At 35.8% G+C, this 19,251-nt stretch overlaps 1 protein-coding gene across 1 annotated transcript in view; it reads left to right on the top strand.

Moving 5' to 3' along the window:
• RYR2 (ryanodine receptor 2) overlaps nucleotides 1-19,251 on the top strand; it is a gene marked incomplete at its 3' end in the record, with an annotated part of 215,856 nt that overhangs the window by 168,996 nt on the left and 27,609 nt on the right. Inside the window, exons 5-7 of the mRNA XM_035899720.1 lie at nucleotides 14,941-15,015; nucleotides 15,779-15,857; nucleotides 16,874-16,986. Coding sequence (XP_035755613.1) covers nucleotides 14,941-15,015; nucleotides 15,779-15,857; nucleotides 16,874-16,986 — 267 coding nt within the window. The remainder of the gene's footprint in view (nucleotides 1-14,940; nucleotides 15,016-15,778; nucleotides 15,858-16,873; nucleotides 16,987-19,251) is intronic.

Genomic DNA, 19,251 nt, shown 5'->3' with positions numbered 1-19,251 from the left:
CTTCTAATTGGATTTTGAGTATAGGAAGCAAGCTAGGCTTACTGTAGAGTTTGGAGTGAGCTGCAAAACAAAGCTTCATCAGAGACAAATGGTTGCAGTACTATGTCTTCAGTATGGTTAAAGTAATTAATTGCACATCCATGCCTTATAATCAGTGTGATTTTTAATCATTAAATGAATTATCTAAGGACTTGATTTTTTTTTTTTTTGAGGATTTTTTGTTCACACTAAGTTTGTTTGCTTAAATATAGATTTCTTTGTCAGATTACTGTGATGGGAAAATATGCTAATGGTGCACAAATATTTGATCCTCCAGCTTGAAGAATTTGCATTCAAATTTTAGATAGAACATAGACTGTAGAGGTGACTCAATGTAGGGAGTAATATCAGCAGTGTTAACATAGGATCACTGAGTTATTCTCATTCAGATCTTGAGGGAAATGGGAGGAGATAGCACCATATGATGTTAAAATGAACAGGCACATCGAAATTGAGTGACTGGAAATACTGCTTAAGATGCCACACCTAGAGCTATAGTTTCAACCACATCTGCAGTTCCATCTTTAGTGTACTGTATATTGTAGCAGATGCTAACTGCAGCCCACGTCTAATTCACATCATCAAGAGAAAGTAATACAAATATTTTATAAGTGCACTTTTTCTTTCCAGAAGAAAACTGCATGGAAATATGACTGAAACTTATTTTAATAGAACAGTAGTATTGCCACTGTATACTAGGATTCCTTTGGTATTTCTCCTTCAGTCAATATTATAGATCTGTGAATTTCAAGCTATGTTCCATGTATCAGCAGTAATACCTGTGAATTGCAGCAAACTGTCTACTTTCAGTTTAGTTGTTTTCAATATTTCTTGATTAGGTTAGTGTAAAGATTTGATATTTCTGTGTAAGCAAATACAATACTACAAGAATAGTACAAAAGACATAGTCAGGAGATAATATCAAAAGGATTTAAAAACTGATCTTGATAACTTTGCTATCAAAAAATCCAAATAAAATAGCATTACTATTTTTTCATCTAGTCAGAGCACCCAAGAATTAAGGTATAAAGATTATGATAAGTTAGAAGATGTTCTAATAGTAAGTGATATACTACTCAAAAGCTGTCCAAGGAGCTGAATATTATAGCCCAAAGTAGCTGTAGATATTTACATTAGCTACACATCTTTAGTGTCCTCAGATAAAGCTTCAATAGGTTTTAAATTCTATTTACTTATGTATTTATTTATTTATTTATTTATTTTGAAGAGAGAGAGAACAGTTAGGATGATGGAGAGAATGATGGGTGTTAGGTGCCTCAAATTTAATAATTGGAGATCTGCCAAAAAATCAATGTGTTCTTATTTATTTATTTATGTCATGTTCAAAGCCAAACAGGGAATCTGGCTGCTGACTGCTCAAACTAGTTCCTCCAGAAGGATGATATCCATGTGATGCTAAGCACTCTCATATGCATTTGTCCCCAAAAGATCAGATAGCATATGCAGCTGAAGACTTAAGTCAGTGGAATATGATCACCAAGTTGTCAGTCACATTCCGTTACCAGTCCTACATCTCAGGATAACTTTTGAGAAAATTGGATGCTAGAGAAATAGGTGCATGTAAAACTCAAAGCACATTCTGATTTCTTGAACAAGTGAATTCTAAAGGTGAAATGATCTTCGATACATTTAGTCATTAAATCTGCACTGATTTCAGTAGAACAGAATTTAAGAGAGACACTTATTTGTAGTCCAGAAGTGTGTCAGAAGTCCAATTATTACCTTGCTTCTGGCTTCTAAATGCTCATAAGAGACCCTTCAGTAGATTCTGGAATTTCAGTGGCTGATACAATGTGGGCATCTGTACTTAGTTCATAACTGGTCAGCTCTTCAGATACTGAAAGTGCTTTAGGCATTTACGCTTTAGGTGGTGTAAGATTAGGAGGTTATTTAGACTCCTAATTGTAGTCAAGGCAGAGAACCAAACACTTCTAGTGCGTAGTTGGTCCCATCCTACAGAAAATGTCAGCTTAATAAATCAGATGAATTGCATTCTAGAAATGACTGTCTCCCTTGACTGTAAAGTAAGTCTACACAAGTAGCTGAAATCCTACATAGTGCAGACAGATCTCATCCTTAATAACTCTTAAGACTGAGCTTGTTCTTAATAGTGTCTCATACTGGATATTGCATATGGTTTGTTAGAGTGCATATAATGTTACACTTAAAATGTAGATGTGACCAAGCTCTACTGTCATCAGTAGACATCATACTCCACTGATGGAGTAGGTTTGTATGTAACTAAAATAACCTGTTATCACAATATGATCTCTTCTTTTACTTTTAGTTGAGTTAGTGTTGAAGTGAACAATAATTATTTGTTGTACTTATTGGCTGTATCAGTCTGTCCTTTTATCACTTTACACTTTGGTGCTAGTGTTTGGCAAACAATACCTTTCAAGAGCAATGGATGTTATAATGACATTAAGAACAGACCTATAACTAGAAATTTCTGTCTGTTTAATTTTCAAATATACATTCTGAATTGCTAATGTTAGTCCAGAAACTCACGTGCACTGTTGTTCTGAGGCACAGAGAGTAACTGTGAAGGAGCAGAAAACTCTCCCCTTCTGCAGAGCACGAGTCAGAGAAATCTCTTGTGTTACAGCCTGTTGCCTACCTGAAGTGCATAATTTCTGTTGTTTTGCTTCAGGGTTTTTTCTTTGCTTGTTTGTTTTCCAAGCTGAAAGTGAATGTTTTTCAAAGTAAGTGTTCTTCTTTACCTAAGAAGGGATTTGGTCTAAAAACCTTGGAAAACCTTCCTGCAGAAGGGGTGACAGAAGTAACTGGAACCCTCTGCCCCATTCATTTGCTGGTAGCTGAGGAGCTGAGGCCGTCACAGTTCATGGCAGGTAACTTCTCAGGCTTGACCTGAAGTTTTACAGGGCCATTCTCTTCACATTCATGGACATAACATGCATTTAAGTGTTTGCCATGAAGAGAAAATATTTTTACAGTTAAGTTTCAAGTTATTTCTTCCTCTGGTGGTTTTGAAGCAGTAGGTGGATATATGTGTTCAGACTTCCCTCACCCACTGTTGTGTCTCAGGTTTTCTAGCTTGAGGGGGACTATCCATGGCACTTTCTGTCTCTAAGAATGACATGTAAATCATCTTAAAAATTATTAAGGAACCAGAGTAACTCTTAAAGAACACAATATAACAGATGCAAACAGATGACAGTAGTTTCTCTCTTGTTTGTTACAGTTCATTTAATATGTTGTCTGAAGAGAATGAATTGTTAAATCTGGTCTTCCAAAAATCCAGCACAAGAAGCTGCTGTATCATTTTAGCAATCAAGGGAAGAGATAAACTATTCACTTTAATTTGAAGCTAGTTAAGAGATTACAATCAAGCAGTTAAAATAAATTATCAAAAAGAGAACCAGAAGGTTTCACGAAAGGATTGTTGTTTAATGTACTTGTAATGTGGAAAAAAGCAGTGGGGTTGTGTAGTTCTTGGAATAGAATTTCATAGATTAAGACAGCTGGAAGAGACTAAGGTCTTGGATCTAATCTCCTTGATAAACTGACAGCATGATGGCAAATGAAATTCAGTATTGACAAATATAGGAATGGTTATATTAGAATTAACCATGTAATGAACTGGTTTCTGTATTAATGAATTTACACACACACACTGTAGACAGCTCAGCAAAGACTTCTGATTAGTTTCTGGAGCCACCCAGTAAAAGCAAACAAAATATTGGGGTGACAGGAAATGGGATAAATAATAATGTCAAAATGATCATACTGTATTTATGGGGGTGGTGGATAGGGTGCATGACCCAAATTTTTGCTTCCAAATGTCTAACTACCAAATAGACCCAGAAGACTTTTAAGGAGAGAAGTCTGTGAACATTTTGACATCATTAGATTATACTTTTTTTTTTTTTTTTTAGCTAGAACATCTTGTACATCTTTGAGAACAGATACTTCTGTTTAAAAGCGTTTATGAAATGAAAGCACCCAGTCTTGCTTGGAAACTCTCCAGTTAGACTCTCTTTTCTTGTGGGTTAGAGATTTGCTGCCAAACTTTAGTCCTCAGCTTCAAACTTTGTGATATCAAAACATGAACTGATGATGTCAAAAGAGGAAAAGGTCACCATAGAACACTCACAAAGAAAACCAAGTCACTGCATTTAACATAACATAGCACTCTCCTTTTATTCTTGAGCACCTCCATGAAAATTAACCTAAAAACTTCCATAGCCTTCTGACGTTAGTCATGTGGCACTGATTTTTTTTTAACCATGGCATGAAAAGTTTTAATTTTCTTGATTTCTGTACTTAGTTATCAATTATCTGCAGAACAAGATGTTTAGGATGATCAGGCATGGTACCCATTTTACCTGTACTGTGTTTTATCTTTAAGCAATAAGTATTTAATATGTTATATTATTTAAAGTTAAAAAAATCTGAGAAAACTGTTGCATAAAAGAAGGATGAAGCCTTGTTCTGAGCAGCTGTTTTGCTTTCTAGCACAAGCTTTAATTATGCTAGTTGCAATGATAAATGTTCCTTTTAAATGTGGTTTGTAGTTCTGTGTGTCCCACTCACTTTTTCAGAGAAAACAAATCCCATTTTTAAGCACCTGAAAGCAAATATTCATTTCACATTTTCTCTTTTTTTCTCCTTCTCATGGCTCTACAGAAATTTATGATGAAGGTAAGCAAGTTAAATGTTTAGTATTATACTTTCTGTGAATTCCTACAATTTAATTTAATTCATTCTTTTTCTTTATTTTTAACATCAGCATCAAACTTGCCTTCACTAAAATAGCACATATACCGAATTTTGTAAAAATTTGGTTTTAGAAACCACACTGACTCTACTTTGGCTTGGGGTAATGGTTCATTTAGATCCTGAAGAACCAAAGGCAGGCACCTTTGTGGAAAGAGGACTCTGGGCCAGGTTCTCTAATTCTCAGTTCAACCTTACCCTTTCAGTGAGAATGCAACACTCTCTGGTAAATAAGAAAGCTTGAGACAATGAATAACTAACAGAAGTCCCAGTAAAAGATTTGGGCATTTTGGAAAGCGGGGACAGGACATTGTTTCTTCGGTCACAGGAATGCTGTTGTGATGGTGTGGTGTCTCAGTGGGGTGAGTGGGGAGCCCTTGGGCTGGGGTTCACTGGCCCTTCACTGCCTCGGGGCAGTGCATGTGCAGGAGCTCTGCTTCTCGGTGCTTTCATTTATTTATTTATTTGTTAATTTATTTATTTATACTATGACAGTGTACTTCGTGAATTTCCAAACATTTTGAATAACTGACATTTGAATAATTGGCTGTGATTTTAGCCAAGTTGGTTAGCTGGTTATCCGTTTCCTACCTTTTCTTTTAATTATCGATGTCTATTCTGAATTCATCTTCTAAAATTACTTGTTTGCTGATTTTTTCATCCCCTAAAAGTTTGCTGTTTTATGGTATGGTCTTGCTTCATTGTCACTGTCCAAAAGGGAGGAATTCTGGGCTAGTTAGGCAGTGTTATTTTAAGGGATGGATTTAATGATGTCAGAGGAATTTTCTTAGCATGACTCCTCTGCTGATCCATCTTCTCTTCCCACTTGACTGTCTGTCTTATTCTTTATCTGTGAGTTTCTTTCTCAAGTGACGAGGATGATTCACATTCCTTGTGTCATACAGCAACAGAAAAAGCTTAGGCACAATCTTTGACTTGTGAAAAATGCCTCCCTCCTCCACTTATTTAGCTCTAAAATAACCAGGAAGATTTTTATTAATTCCTTCTATCTCCTATGCAGTGAAGGCGGAGGAGTACGGGGGAAGAGAAATCTTCACTAGGCTAAGGGAGAAATCAATAAATGTTATCCTCTTGGGCAATTTTTTTCCAAACTGATGAAAATGCATGAAAATAGGAGTTTGTAATGGAAGTATTGCCTCAGCCATAAATATAAATGTTTGTTTTAAACAGAAGGCTGGAAACAGATGATCAATATTGTTTATTTTTGATTTATTTTCACTGCTGTATCTGCTTTTCATTCATGTGAAGTTTCCCATTGCTGGGAAAGTGATAACAGACACGTAGTGTTGGGAATATTACTCATGAGGTATATTTGAAGTGTTTCTAATTATGTGGCTGTTTATTCTGCCTTGTGACAGGTCAATATTAGCAAAATTGGGATCATTTAGCATGGTGCTGGCACAAATGTTTATCATAATTACCAATGATTCCAATCTTTATGATTTAGATAGTAAAATATCTCTGTGTTCTTCACTGAACAAAACATGTTCATTATTTTTATTGGCCAGTTGATTTATTCAGGTTCAGATTTTTATGTAATATTTATGTGAAGCATAGTCACACATTGTAATACAGCCTTTGAAGCAAGCCATCCTTAGGAAACCTACAGTTTAGCTAAACTCTTTTTTTCTGTTCTTTGGCTTGGCACAACACATAAAATAGGAGGTAACTGCTGATCATGTCAATGAAAGAAGTTAGTTTTGTTTCTTTTTTCTTTTTTTTTTGTCACAGTGGCCATCATTATCTAAGAGTAGGTACCAGCAAAGTCATCAGTCCTACTAATCTTCATATCTGAATTTTTGCAGAATTTATTTTTTTGTAGTGAATTCCATGAAAAGTTAATTAATTAAATAGTGATTTAAAACTAAGGTGTAAAGACTAGAATACTTATAGCATATATAATGTCTTGATAGGTTCAGTTTCCTGTTTTTTATTCCATTGGAACATGGTATATAGGCTACAGTGAGACAAACAAAGAGGGGTTAGAGTGATTTGAATTGCCCTTTGGTGTTGCCGTTATTTGATAGTCGTGGTGTGAAGGAATATATTACCACAGTGCCACATGTCAGTGAATTGATTTACATTGCAGTTTTTAAATTCTTAGCAACTACATGCTGTGGGTTTGGTGCCAATTGCTGGAAATGGCAGCCCAAGAGCACAGTAATTGCAGAAGGGTCTCATTATAATTTTTGTGTTTTGGTAGAATTCAAGGCTTCTGGACCTGGATGCTCTCACTTTGGAAAGGAAATTCTGTCTTTCTATGTGTCAAGATTTTTAAAGAAAATGGATACTTGTATGAGCAAGAAGAACATGTAATGTAAAACTCGTTGGCTCACAGTCTGTAGCTTTGTTTGTAGTCTTTACTGCTTGCAGCATTTTCAAGTTCTTTGATGCAGCTGGAGATATAATTTCCCAGCGTTGCTATTCCAAGTGTGAATTGTTTAGTTTTGCCTGTCTAATCTTGTCTCATTAGCCTTCTAGCTCTGTTCCAGGGTTACTTCACAAGTTCTGCAGTGACTCAGCCTGTTTCCACACACTCTGTTTTTACCACTGCTTGGGGTTTTCGGGACTATTTGACTGGCATTCATCCCATAAAACTGAAATGCCCAATTTAGAGCCATGGATAGCCAAAGCTCCCTGTGTAACCACAAGCAGAAGCATAGGTATCATCATAGAGTTGCTCAGATTTTAGGTGGGCTGAATTACTGTCTAAAAGTGCTTTTTTCTCTCCACTGGCTGTTTAGTTGTTTCAGGCTAAATCAATCTGAGTCTGTTTTGTCATCAAGAAATTCTTTTAGCTTTTCATAAGCTGTTACTGGTCATGCTGGTATTAAGAGAATGAGCGTTCCTGTGTTTTCCAGGTCCTGTTTCCTAGTGTCCTGTTTCAGCTGGGATAGAGTTAATTTTCTTCATAGTAGCTAGCACAGTGCTGTGTTTTGGATTTAGTACCAGAGGAATGTTGATAACACACTGATGTTTTCAGCTGTTGCCAAGTAGTGCTCAGACTACTCAAGGACTTTTTGAGCTTCTCCTGCTCGCCCAGGTTCATAACAAGCTAGGAGTACAGCACAGCTAGCACAGCTAACCCAAACTGACCAAAGAGCTATTCCATACCATATAACGTCATGCTCGGGGGGGGAGTTGGTCGGTCGGTCGGTTGCGGCTCGGGGACTGCTCGCGACTTGGGATGGGCTGGGCATCGGTCAGCAGCTGGTGAGCAATTGCATTGTGCATCATTCATTTTGTATATTCTGTATATTCTGTTACCATTCTCATTATTACTATTATTATTATTTTCTCTTATTAAACTGTCTTTTTCTCAGCCCTTGGCTCTAACCTTTTATTTTCTTTCCGATTCTCTCCCCCATCCCACTGATTTGAGCTTCTCCTGCTCGCCCAGGTGCATAACAAGCTGGGAGTATAGCACAGCTAGGACAGCTAACCCAATCTGACCAAAGGGCTATTCCATACCACAGAACGTCATGCTCGGGGGGGTTGGTTGGAGACTGCTTCCTGCTCGAGGACTGATAGCGGCTTGGGGACTGCTCGCAGCTCAGGGAGTGATCGCAGCTCGGGACGGGCTGGGCATCGGTCAGCAGCTGGTGAGCAATTGCATTGTGCATCATTCATTTTGTATATTCTGTATATTCTGTTACCATTCTCATTATTACTATTATTATTATTTTCTCTTATTAAACTGTCTTTTTCTCAGCCCTTGGCTCTAACCTTTTATTTTCTTTCCGATTCTCTCCCCCATCCCATTGAGGGAGGGGGGAGTGAGCGAGCGGCTGCGTGGTGCTGAGTTGCCAGCCAGGTTAAACCAAGACACCTAGTATTAGAAAGAAGCTCTCATTAGTTATCTAAAGTTGTGTTCGGTGTGAAAAAAATTATACAGTGATATAATTGTGGGGAGTAAGAGGTCTCATTGAACACACCTGTGGTGGTCTCCAATTCTAGTCAGCTTGTAGGATTGCATCATCACTGCTGGTTTTAGATAAACACTGGCCTCCGTCAGCATTGGTCTAGAACAGATTAAAACCCTGCATATTAATGATGAAGTGAATAGATGAGTAGTTTTTACATTGCTATGGAAACATAATTTTGAGCATCCTATCCTCTACAGAAATGGTTGTAGAATAATGCAAATAGTTGTGTTTAGAACCATAGTGAGATGGTTTTAGACTGTGGGACATCCTTCCCTCCTATTCTTCCCAGTTTCTTTCAGTCTTTTCCCAGTTTCTTTCACTTCATTGCTAATTCTGCCATCATGGCATTTTCCTTCTCCTGAGTGAGGACTCAAAAGCTTTCAAGGTCTAAATTTATTCCACGTCCTTTCAGTACTTTTCTTTCTACCTTGCAAATTCCTAAATGGGAGCCTTTAATTCTTTCATTCTGCTTGAATGCAGGAAGCCCTAAAGAACTATATATAAACAAATGTTCTTTTGTTGTACACTCACAGTTTTCTTTCTAAGGATAGGTTAAATATTTGTATTAGCCTGCTGGTTTAAAAACTTTCATCAACCTCTTGGAAAAAGGCCAACAGCCGTACATCTCTGGGCTTGACACAGGTGGTTTCTGAATGGGAACCCCATAGTCCAGGGCCTAAATACACTTTTACTCAGAATGCATGGTAGCTGATTTTCTTTCAATCCAATACTTGTGATCAGACCCACATTTCCTATTTGATTTCTTTTTCTAATGGATCAAAACACAATTTCAGAATGTAATGACTGCTCTTGAATGGGAAATTTAACAGCCCCAACGAGAGTCCAGGGAAGGGACTTTGAGAAGGTTCCATCACTGGTGCATACTGTTTTCTGCCTGGTTTATTTTTGTGGTGGTGATGCTTTTTAATTCTAAAGGGTTCACAGCAGGTAACTGTAGGATATTCTGTGTTTAATTATATACTTCTGCTTATATATTTGAACTAAGTGCCTAGATTTAGAGGTAGGATTTTTTTTTTCCCCCCTCATTCTGTAGTTTTCTAACAGTATAAATGTTAGAAATAAACTATGGAGCTTCATGAAACTTAAAACACACATAATGGAGAAAATAATGCTTTTGTATGCATATTTGCGGGTATTTTTATGGAAGTATAGTTGTCCTCTGTTTGACATGCTGTTGTCTCCAGCATCTATTTTGCTGGCTGTCATTAGGAGAAACGGTTAGCTTTTGCCCTCATCCAGACGTGTTCAAATATGAAAGTTGGCAATATTTTTATTCTAAATACCAAGTTGCTGTGTTTTGTTCTTTTCCCTTATTACATGTTGCAGTTTTAAGCTGCTGTTAGCACTTTAAGTCTGTGACAACAACAAATTCAGTAAGCATTGATTTCCCAATTGGCTTTGGCAATAAAGCATTAACAGGATTTGTTTCAGAGGCTTGCTCCATTTTAATGAAGTGTAAGTACTCAAGTGCTTTAAAGGACATTGTTTTACTCAAGTATACATGTGAAATAGGCACTAAAAGTCATATTTGAAACATTTAATGTTATCTTGCGGTATTTGCCTTGGAAAACATATTTGAAGAAAAATAGGGACCACATTGCTTCTTTCACTATACAGCTGCTCTCACATTCTGCTGTTACGGGCTCATCATGCAATGAGGCAGGAAAAGCCATTGGGTTGTTCTTTAAAACTCACTGGTTTATCTTGCATGATTTTCTAGAGAGTGTGCTTCAGTTTCTGTATTCTTGTGACACAATCAATATTTTTAGATTGCTTCCATGGGTGACTCAAATTGTCTGAATAGCCATGTGCTAAATGCAACTGCTGTCAGGCTTTCTCAAGCATTAGATTTCTGAATAATGGCAATGTTATGAAAGCTTTGTCCATACATGCACAAAACAGTGAAATAACTATGCTGTTTAATTACATCTTTCACATGGTTTTCTTTCTCTGGTACCTCCCTGAAGCTCATCGCTTTTTCCCTTTTCATACACTTTGAGACTGTGTAGACCTGTGAAGAAAAGTCAGCAAAGAAATACTGGCATTTGCTTGTAGTAGAGTACTCATTGGTCTAAGAAGTGTTTTCTCTAGTAGAAATAAGACTATTCTCTTGAATGGTAATGGTTATTTGACTCAAATTCTCCTTGGATGCTACAGAATATTTAGTAATCTCTAAAAATTCTCATCCTAAGTGAGGTTCCCAGAAAGACAAATGGCTCCAAAACACTTGTTCAGTGTCACCATGATTAATTTCCTGCAGCTTCTCATGTATGGCCACAAGTGTAGCAATGCAGCCATCGGCACAGTGGTGCAAGTTCTACTGTGTGAATTAATGTCAATGAAATACCTGTTTTACTCTGTCAGGTGATTGCATGTCTGTACTTATGACAGTTGTGTCTATACAAAATTGTACAGATATAAAGGGGTTTTTGGCTCATGTAAAACATATGTTACTGCAGGGTTGGTATGCTGAGTAAAGTTCAATCTAATTATAGACATTTCATGTTCTGCTCCTTCCATCATTTGCACATTTTACTAGATAGTTTGTAGGTTGTAATATTTAAGTTCTTTTTGGCATTTTAATCCTATTTCTACTAAGAAAACAAGGAAAATAAATGTTTACCAATTGCAACTTATTTTCTTTATTTTTGTTTCAAGATAACACTCTTTGCGTCAAATTAGAGCAGCTCAGATTTTAGTAGTCTATTCTCATCGCCTGGTCTAACAATGCATTGAACTTGAAAGCTGTTTATATATTTTCAATGCTAATTTCTTCAGCTCTAATTATTGTTGTTGTATTGTAAATTGCCTTTGCTGTGGCAGTGGCTTTTGGGTAATGAGATGACACCAAATTAATCTTGTATTCCAGCTGCAGAAATATTAGACTAGAGATGGGCAGTTTATATGAAGTTGTCACAAGCAGTGTAATTTTACCCTATATGCTTTCAATCTCAATTTATTGACTGTAGTGTTTACCAATTCTGAAGGCTTTTCAAGTCTTAATCTAAATCCCAAATTCCTGGAGGATAAAATGAGGAGGAGAGTTTTGCTTTCATATGATTGATACTCCTGAATGGCATAGCTTGTAGAACTCAATGGATAAATTCTTCTTTGAACACACATGGGTTTTTTCTCCAGCCAGGTTTTATTCAGGGAATGTGTTGTCCAACTTAGAAATTACTCTAAAAATTGGAAATCAAAAACATAAAGCAAATAAGACCCATAATAATGTGGTTGCTAGTTATTTGCTTGCATTACAATGCCATTCGTATATTTGTGCAAAAATCTGGGCATTATGAATTGGTCGGGATTGTGGCTTCCAAGAAGTCTTGCTTGCAGTAACTTCTGAAGCAATATTATTTGAATATTATTAGAAACTTGGTAAAATTTCAGTGGCACACCTCAGCTTGGAAAGTTGCATCTTTGCCAGAGAAATCCAGTTGTTAACTTTTAATTTATTATTTTTTAAAATGTATTTTAACATGGAAAATTTACAGTTCTTGCAACATTCTAGGTAGGAATGGATTATTTTGAAAGTCAAAGACTCTTTCAGTAGACCGTCATGGCCCAACAGCTACTTAATATGCAGTTTCTGGCATAAAAAGAAATGCTGAGTATTTAGTTATGAAATGAGCCTTTAAAATAGGAAAATAACTTATAGGTATGCACATGTCCTGGAAGGAGTTTCAGTACCAGCTTTCTCTTCTGGTCGCTCCTGTATTTTTCTGTTTTTCATCTTGTTACTTTTCTTCCATGTGGATGGCTTGATTGTAATTGCCTCTCAGAAACCTTTATGTGGAAAATGCTTGAAATGGTTTTTTCAACTCTTTTTTTTCTGTCTAAAGCAAATTGCTTGCATTTTTTTTTGATGGAAAAAATAATTTTAGTTAAAAGGAACTACTTTAATCTTCTTGGGAAAAATTATCTAAAAAAAACACTCCCCCATTTTTCACAAAAGTGAAATTTTTTGAGCTAACCTTTCTCGTGTTTGGCTACAAATGAGCATTTAACGGTATAGGTGTTAGACAAATCCATATGGCCAAAACAAGGGCAAGCTAACATAGCTGTGATTTTGTTGAACACACTATTCCTCTTATCGTTTGTACAACAGGTAACCAAATCTATATGTTAGATACCACATTTATGGCTAGTAACACAGAATAATTTTGATAAAGATATCAGTGAAATTTCAAACTTTTGTCTGTATTAGTGACTTGGTTTGGTAACTGTGCCTGCTATTGATAAAGCTTCTGGGCAAATCTGAAAAGTTGGTAAGGTAGTATGTTCATAGTAGTTTTTTCCCTTGCCCCCAGTAGGATGAGCAGCGGACATTCAGCATTCATCTTTGCACAATGGGCCTGACATTATCAAATGCCTCGTTCTTTCCTTGTGCCTTTGGAAAAAGTGGTGGTAGTAATGGTAGTTCAAAGCTAAATTTTCATCTCTTACTGTCAAGACTACATCTGTGACAAAGATGATGACTTTTATTCTTAATAAAAATTCACGTCATTCAGTCTTCCAGAGAGATTATTGAATGTGCCTCCCTGCATTTTGACTGCTATGCGATTTGTTGAAAGTCAAAATACACCTTGTGTCCATCAAGATGCTCTCTTCTCAATAAAGATAAAAGCCAGAAATTCCTGGCAGTTTCTTAAAAGTGCTAAAATTATTATATTTTGAAGTGCTTGGTTTTTTACCACCTATTCTTCTATTCTTTCCTTTTGTTTTTTTTTCTCCTTGACCAAGTAACTCAAAGATCCACAAATATTAAGCTAATGGATAAAAGATAAGGAAGGGCAACCAGTAAATGAGGAGGGGAAATAATTGTTAGTTGCCACTGTAGCCATTCAGTTAAACTGATCTTCAGCACTGAAAATGAAGCTGCCAGAGAGATAACATAGTATGGTTGTTTCCAATTTATTCTGTAATGAATCTGATGCTGCAGTCAAACAGAAGGTCGATCTACTGTGATAGACGAAAGGGTATAAATGCTGTATATAAGAAATTAAATCAGGAATTGTATATGAAAGAATAATGTTACTTACGGAGTTGTCATATTTATATACTCAAAATATGTATTTATCGATGGTGCTTGAAGAGCGTGATGTACATAATGTTACATGAGATGTTCTGTCAGAGGAATATGGACTTTATGTTCTTGACAGTGTCTTGTCTGACAGTCTCTGCTCCTGACCAATGTCAGTCAGCTGCATCTCGGTCTCAGGAATTCATAAATCTTCAGCAGAAGTTGAAAGGTTGCTCATACTTCAACAAGATTTATCTGTTCTTTCATGAGTGGTTAAACTGATTATAGATAAATAGAAACTGTAATGAAAATACTGTGGAAAAAAAAATGGTTGCAGTTTCTTGGGATAAAAGGGAATTTTATTACTTTAATTTTCTTTCACTCAAGATTTATGCTGCATTTCTCAAGAGGAACATTTACTTGGGCATGATTTCTGTATTTTCAGAACCCTCAAATCCTTTTGAGTTAGCTTGGATATCTTTGAGCACTTACCTGGCCTAGCAGATAAAGAATTCTGTCTGATAGTATTTCAACACTGTGAGGCAAGCAGTCTGGAGGTTGATGATCTTCAATGTGATTGATGTATCATTAATACTTTCCAATAAAACAGGGACAACATTCCAGAAGCTACCTCTGCATACCTTCTGTTTAGAAAAGTATATCATTTAGAGGGAAAATAGGTGAAGATGGAGAGATTAACAATACATAAGGGTGCTGAGGGTAGTAGCATGTATCAAAGCTGCTTTTCTCTAGAGGCTGCCTACTTTCAGCTGGAGGAAGAAGGTTTCATGCTTCTAGAATTATTTTAGACCAAATTGTTACACTGTTTTCCCTCATCAGTGAATTGAACGCTTCTAATAGAAAAAGTCAGTAACTTCTAGATTCGCCTATCCAAATTATTCCTTAGATCTGCCCCAAGGACTTAAAAAGTCAATATATTAAGAAGCAATCAAAACTAAAGAGAACACGTTCATAGAACTACCTTCTTAAATAGATCCCTGAATAGCGTTTTGTAAAAAAATAGGCTTCTCTGTCACAGGGCAAATACAGATTGTGCAGGAATCAATGAGGATTTCTTTTTTTTCTTTCTCAGAAGGCCTGATTTGATTACAACATACCAGTATATCACTTCTCTTTGTCTTTCAGTCCGCACAAGGTGGTGGTCATCGAACACTGCTTTATGGGCATGCAATCCTGCTGCGCCATTCATACAGCGGCATGGTATGTAACAGGAGTTAATAGCAGTAATAATTTCTTTTTTGTATGAAACTTATGTTTTAAAGTGCCAAGACTATTGCCATTTACTGGTATCTGAAGAACTATTCACATCAAAGAGGCATTTTACCTGTGGTTCATGGAAATCTTTGTGTAGGGTAGATGCTTGGAAATACAAAACCAAGCTGGTCATATCAGGGTAAGTGATAAAACTAAGTCTGGCTCCATAGTGACGAGTTCTCTGTTTGTCAGTCTGTTTTGAGTTGGTGATTTCTCATTTCTTTTCTCTTGGATATTGCATATTGCATAAGCTGTGACTGAATCCATAGCTGGCATCTGGCTGGCAACCTGAACATATGTTGGAGACTGAGTGGGAAAGGAAATTCCTTCTTGCACATATTTTGGACAGAAGCCTTGTTCTTCAATTCCCTGATGAATTATACAGGTTCCAAACTCCTTAACTACAAGTGAGGCTCCGTGGAGCTGAACTTCAATGCAACCAGCTCCTTTATTTCCACTCTCACTATTCCTGTCTCAGTGGAACGGTAACCTGGATAGACTAAAGAGGTTATTTTAGAACATATATCTTTGTCAAGTCTCCTTGAGTGCCATTCAGTTTATCAAGTATATATGTTCTTGATAGTAACTAGTGGGGATAATTTAAGAACAGTTAATCCTGTGTTAGAAGGCTGATGGCTTTTTATATTTCGGTGGATTATCAGATGTGAGCAGAACTAGTAACGCATGCTTTTTTTTTTTTTTTTGATAGTATCTATGCTGCCTCTCTACATCTCGATCTTCAATGGATAAGCTGGCATTTGATGTAGGATTGCAAGAGGACACAACAGGTAAACACTAGTTTAAAAGACTACATAATGAAGAATGCTTTCAGTCTAAAGATCAGAATAGAAACCTGTAAATAAATATAAATAATGTAAAAATTCAGGCTATTTTAAGGACTAAAGAAACAAAATTTATTATTTCTGTGGTTTACACATTCAGTATCTTATCTTTAAGTTTTCCAATAGATTTCTTTTCTATGAGACATAAACATGTCTACTGATACTTAAATATAAATTTGTAATATTGAATATAAGTAAAGAAATATTCCCAACTTGTTATTCCTGTAGAAGCCTTCTGCTGAAATTTTTTTAACTTGCATTATTTTAAATAAAGATTGTATTCAAGTTTTAGAACTGCTGGTGACTTGGATTTATTTGCATTTTTAAGACTGACACAGCTTCTTATGATGCCATTAGTTTGGTGTAATTGCGTAATTAAAAATTATAAGTTTGCTTGTTTTTACAGCCTTGCTCTGCTAGGAGTAATAACAGTGATAACAGCAGCAATTGAACCAGTTCCAAGATCAAAGAGATTTTTTCTGAAAAGCATGCTTTTCATTCAAGAAGTATATCTGAAAGCAAGGTTTATCATGGGACAAAATCTGTGATTTACATACTTATAAATATTCTGGGGAATTAGACACACTCGCTTCTTTGTCCTAATTCTCAGCAGAATATTCTTCGATGTCTTTCCCAGAACATGGAACAAAGGTGACAGGGAAGCTCTTTAGCAAAAGCAGCCTGGACCAGACCAGAACACAGAGAACCGCCTCCTTACTCAGCTCTGGAATCACTGTTCCAGAGGTCTTGCTGTCTTCTGCATATGTGTATTATTTCCACCTGAGTTTCTGACAAGGTAGTGCAGGAACGATATTAGTTATTGAAAACACATGGACACTTGGCTTACCCCATTGAAAACTGGGTCAGAACGTTAGGATTCAGATAAATGTGAAAGTAATGATGAAAATGTTAGGCATTTTCTTTGTAATTTCTTTCTCTGCTCTTACTCCATAATGATACAGGTGAGGCATGCTGGTGGACCATCCATCCTGCTTCCAAGCAACGATCAGAAGGAGAAAAAGTGCGTGTTGGAGATGATCTTATTTTAGTCAGTGTCTCTTCAGAAAGATATTTGGTAAGTTCTGTAAGAAAATCCGTACAGTGCTTCCTCTACAGAGAAAACTAAAAAGCTATTTTTTCTACGGAAAAAAATAAAAGTGCTATACTAAAGTCTGGTTTACATTTCCACCTCCACAAAAGTATAGCTTAAGGTGTTTAAACTGGTATTTAATACCATTATGAAAACCAAGAAACTGCAGGTCTGGAAAGTGTGACATTGATATGTGACTAATGTAATTTGTGTGCGTTTCAATAATGGAATACAAGTTGAAAAAATTACTAACGGAGAAAATACAGAAAAAAGGCATCTGTCTAAATTGTGTAGCTGAGGTGTTTAGAGTCCCTGTGATCATTCAGAGTTTAACAGCACTATCATATATGAATTAAATCTTCATAGCAAAATTTTGGAATGTTTAACTTAAGTACATAGCAATTTATGGGCTTTAAAAGGTCCGTATTTTCTTAGGATTATGTACAGTGTAATAGATATAACTACTGACATATCATAATTAAATGGAATTAAAATACTTAATAATTAAATGTAATTGAAACTATTTTTAAACTATCTGTGGTAGCTGCTTTTTTTATCACTGGTTTAAATAACTTACTTCCTCATCAAATTATCTCCCATTTGTTCTGTAATGAAACTCTGCAACTCTAAGTTTAACTTCTTTTTTGTACTCTTGGTGTTGAAGCACCTGAACTATTCTGTCTGTAAAAAAAAAAGGAAATATGAAAATAAAACCAAAATCAATCTGATGGAAGCTTCTGTAAAATCAGCCCCAGTGATTTGACAAATGTAGCTACAACTAAAAAGAGGATCTTTAAAGAGAAAGTGGTTTTAGCTTTGTCAAGAGGACTGTCTCAGATCTGCATAAAGCATTACATTTTTTTATATATTATTCACTTTTTTATACTAAGAAACATTATTTCTGAAACTTTTTACAGTATTTAGAAAAAGAAGTGAAGAGTTTAATAAGACTTAAAAATAATATTTTTTTTTCTTTTTGATAAAATTGAAAATGTTCTCCCTCCTTTTGAAGCACATAGGAAAATGAGAATATAATTATTAGAATATAATTGTAGCTTCTAATTAGAAGCTCAGTAACTCATTTAATGAGTTATTTTTCATAAGTAGACATTCTGACAACTTTCTGATAAAAATAATTTTGAAATGTAAAGATTAATAACTACTTTTATGAGAATTGCAATTAGACTTACTGGAAAAGCAACTTATTGTGAACAAAATTAATGAGATATCATTCATTAAAAGGTTTTATTTAAAGAAATTTAATTTCTTTGAAATTCATTGAATTGCTGAATTGGGTTGCTGAAACTGAATTTTGCTCCAAGTTGTGTCTCTGTGTTGTAGGTACATGCCTGAACTCGTACTTTCTGCCCTCTAATTAGTAAATCCGCTCAGCCTTTTATATTATTTAGGGTTTGTGCCTCAACTGGTGATTCTCAAGGCTGTCATATATGCTTTTATACAGCAAGAGATGTGATGCTGACTGCAGAGACTGATTTTCCTCAACACATGGTGTTAATGCATATACTATGTCCTCCATGCAAAATTTCAAAATACTAAAAATAAATTATATTTTCAGCGTAGAGAGAACAACACAAATCTATGTTTTTGATATTTTAATCTCTGTATTATGGTCTTAAACTGGTTTAGGGCTAGACTGTAATGAATAATTATTAAACCTGTTTCAGTTACTCTGCTCTGGTTTGATGGTAATAAGGAGCAAGGATTCAGCAAATTAATTTTGCTCTTGCGTGCACTCACCCCCACATTTTTATGAACAGATGTTTTTCCAGACTAAATTAAGGGCTGCTGAACTATGCAGCTTCACGATCATAAAAATATTTGTGTTTTTATTACTTACTCAATTGTTATATTACTGCTGTAAATAAAGCAATGATGCTTTTATGAAAATTAAAACGATAAAGACTGAATTAGCCAGTTACCAATGCGTGAATATTTTTCATGAAAGCTGTCTCTCCATCTTAAACTGTTAGTCTTAATCCATTAGGCCATCTATAAAATAAGTTCAAAGGATGTACCTTTGAAAATAATCACAGTATTTGCATTTTGGGTGCAGTGTGATGATATATTCCCCATTTTCTACAAAGCTTAAAGGAATGTAGCAACTGCTACCTTTTACAATAGTTTGACAACAGTTAGGACTGTGGAGAGATGAAGTTATTTTTATGAATCCACTTGGATAGTGAGACCAAACAGGCTCTATTGAATCCAGTTGAGAAATGCTTTTTCTAA

This window comes from Egretta garzetta, unplaced genomic scaffold (assembly GCF_000687185.1).
Source record: "Egretta garzetta isolate BGI_Z169 unplaced genomic scaffold, ASM68718v1 scaffold118, whole genome shotgun sequence".
Taxonomy (NCBI): domain Eukaryota; kingdom Metazoa; phylum Chordata; class Aves; order Pelecaniformes; family Ardeidae; genus Egretta; species Egretta garzetta.
Note: the sequence above shows the minus strand (reverse complement) of the source record. Positions and strands in the feature narration are given on the sequence as shown.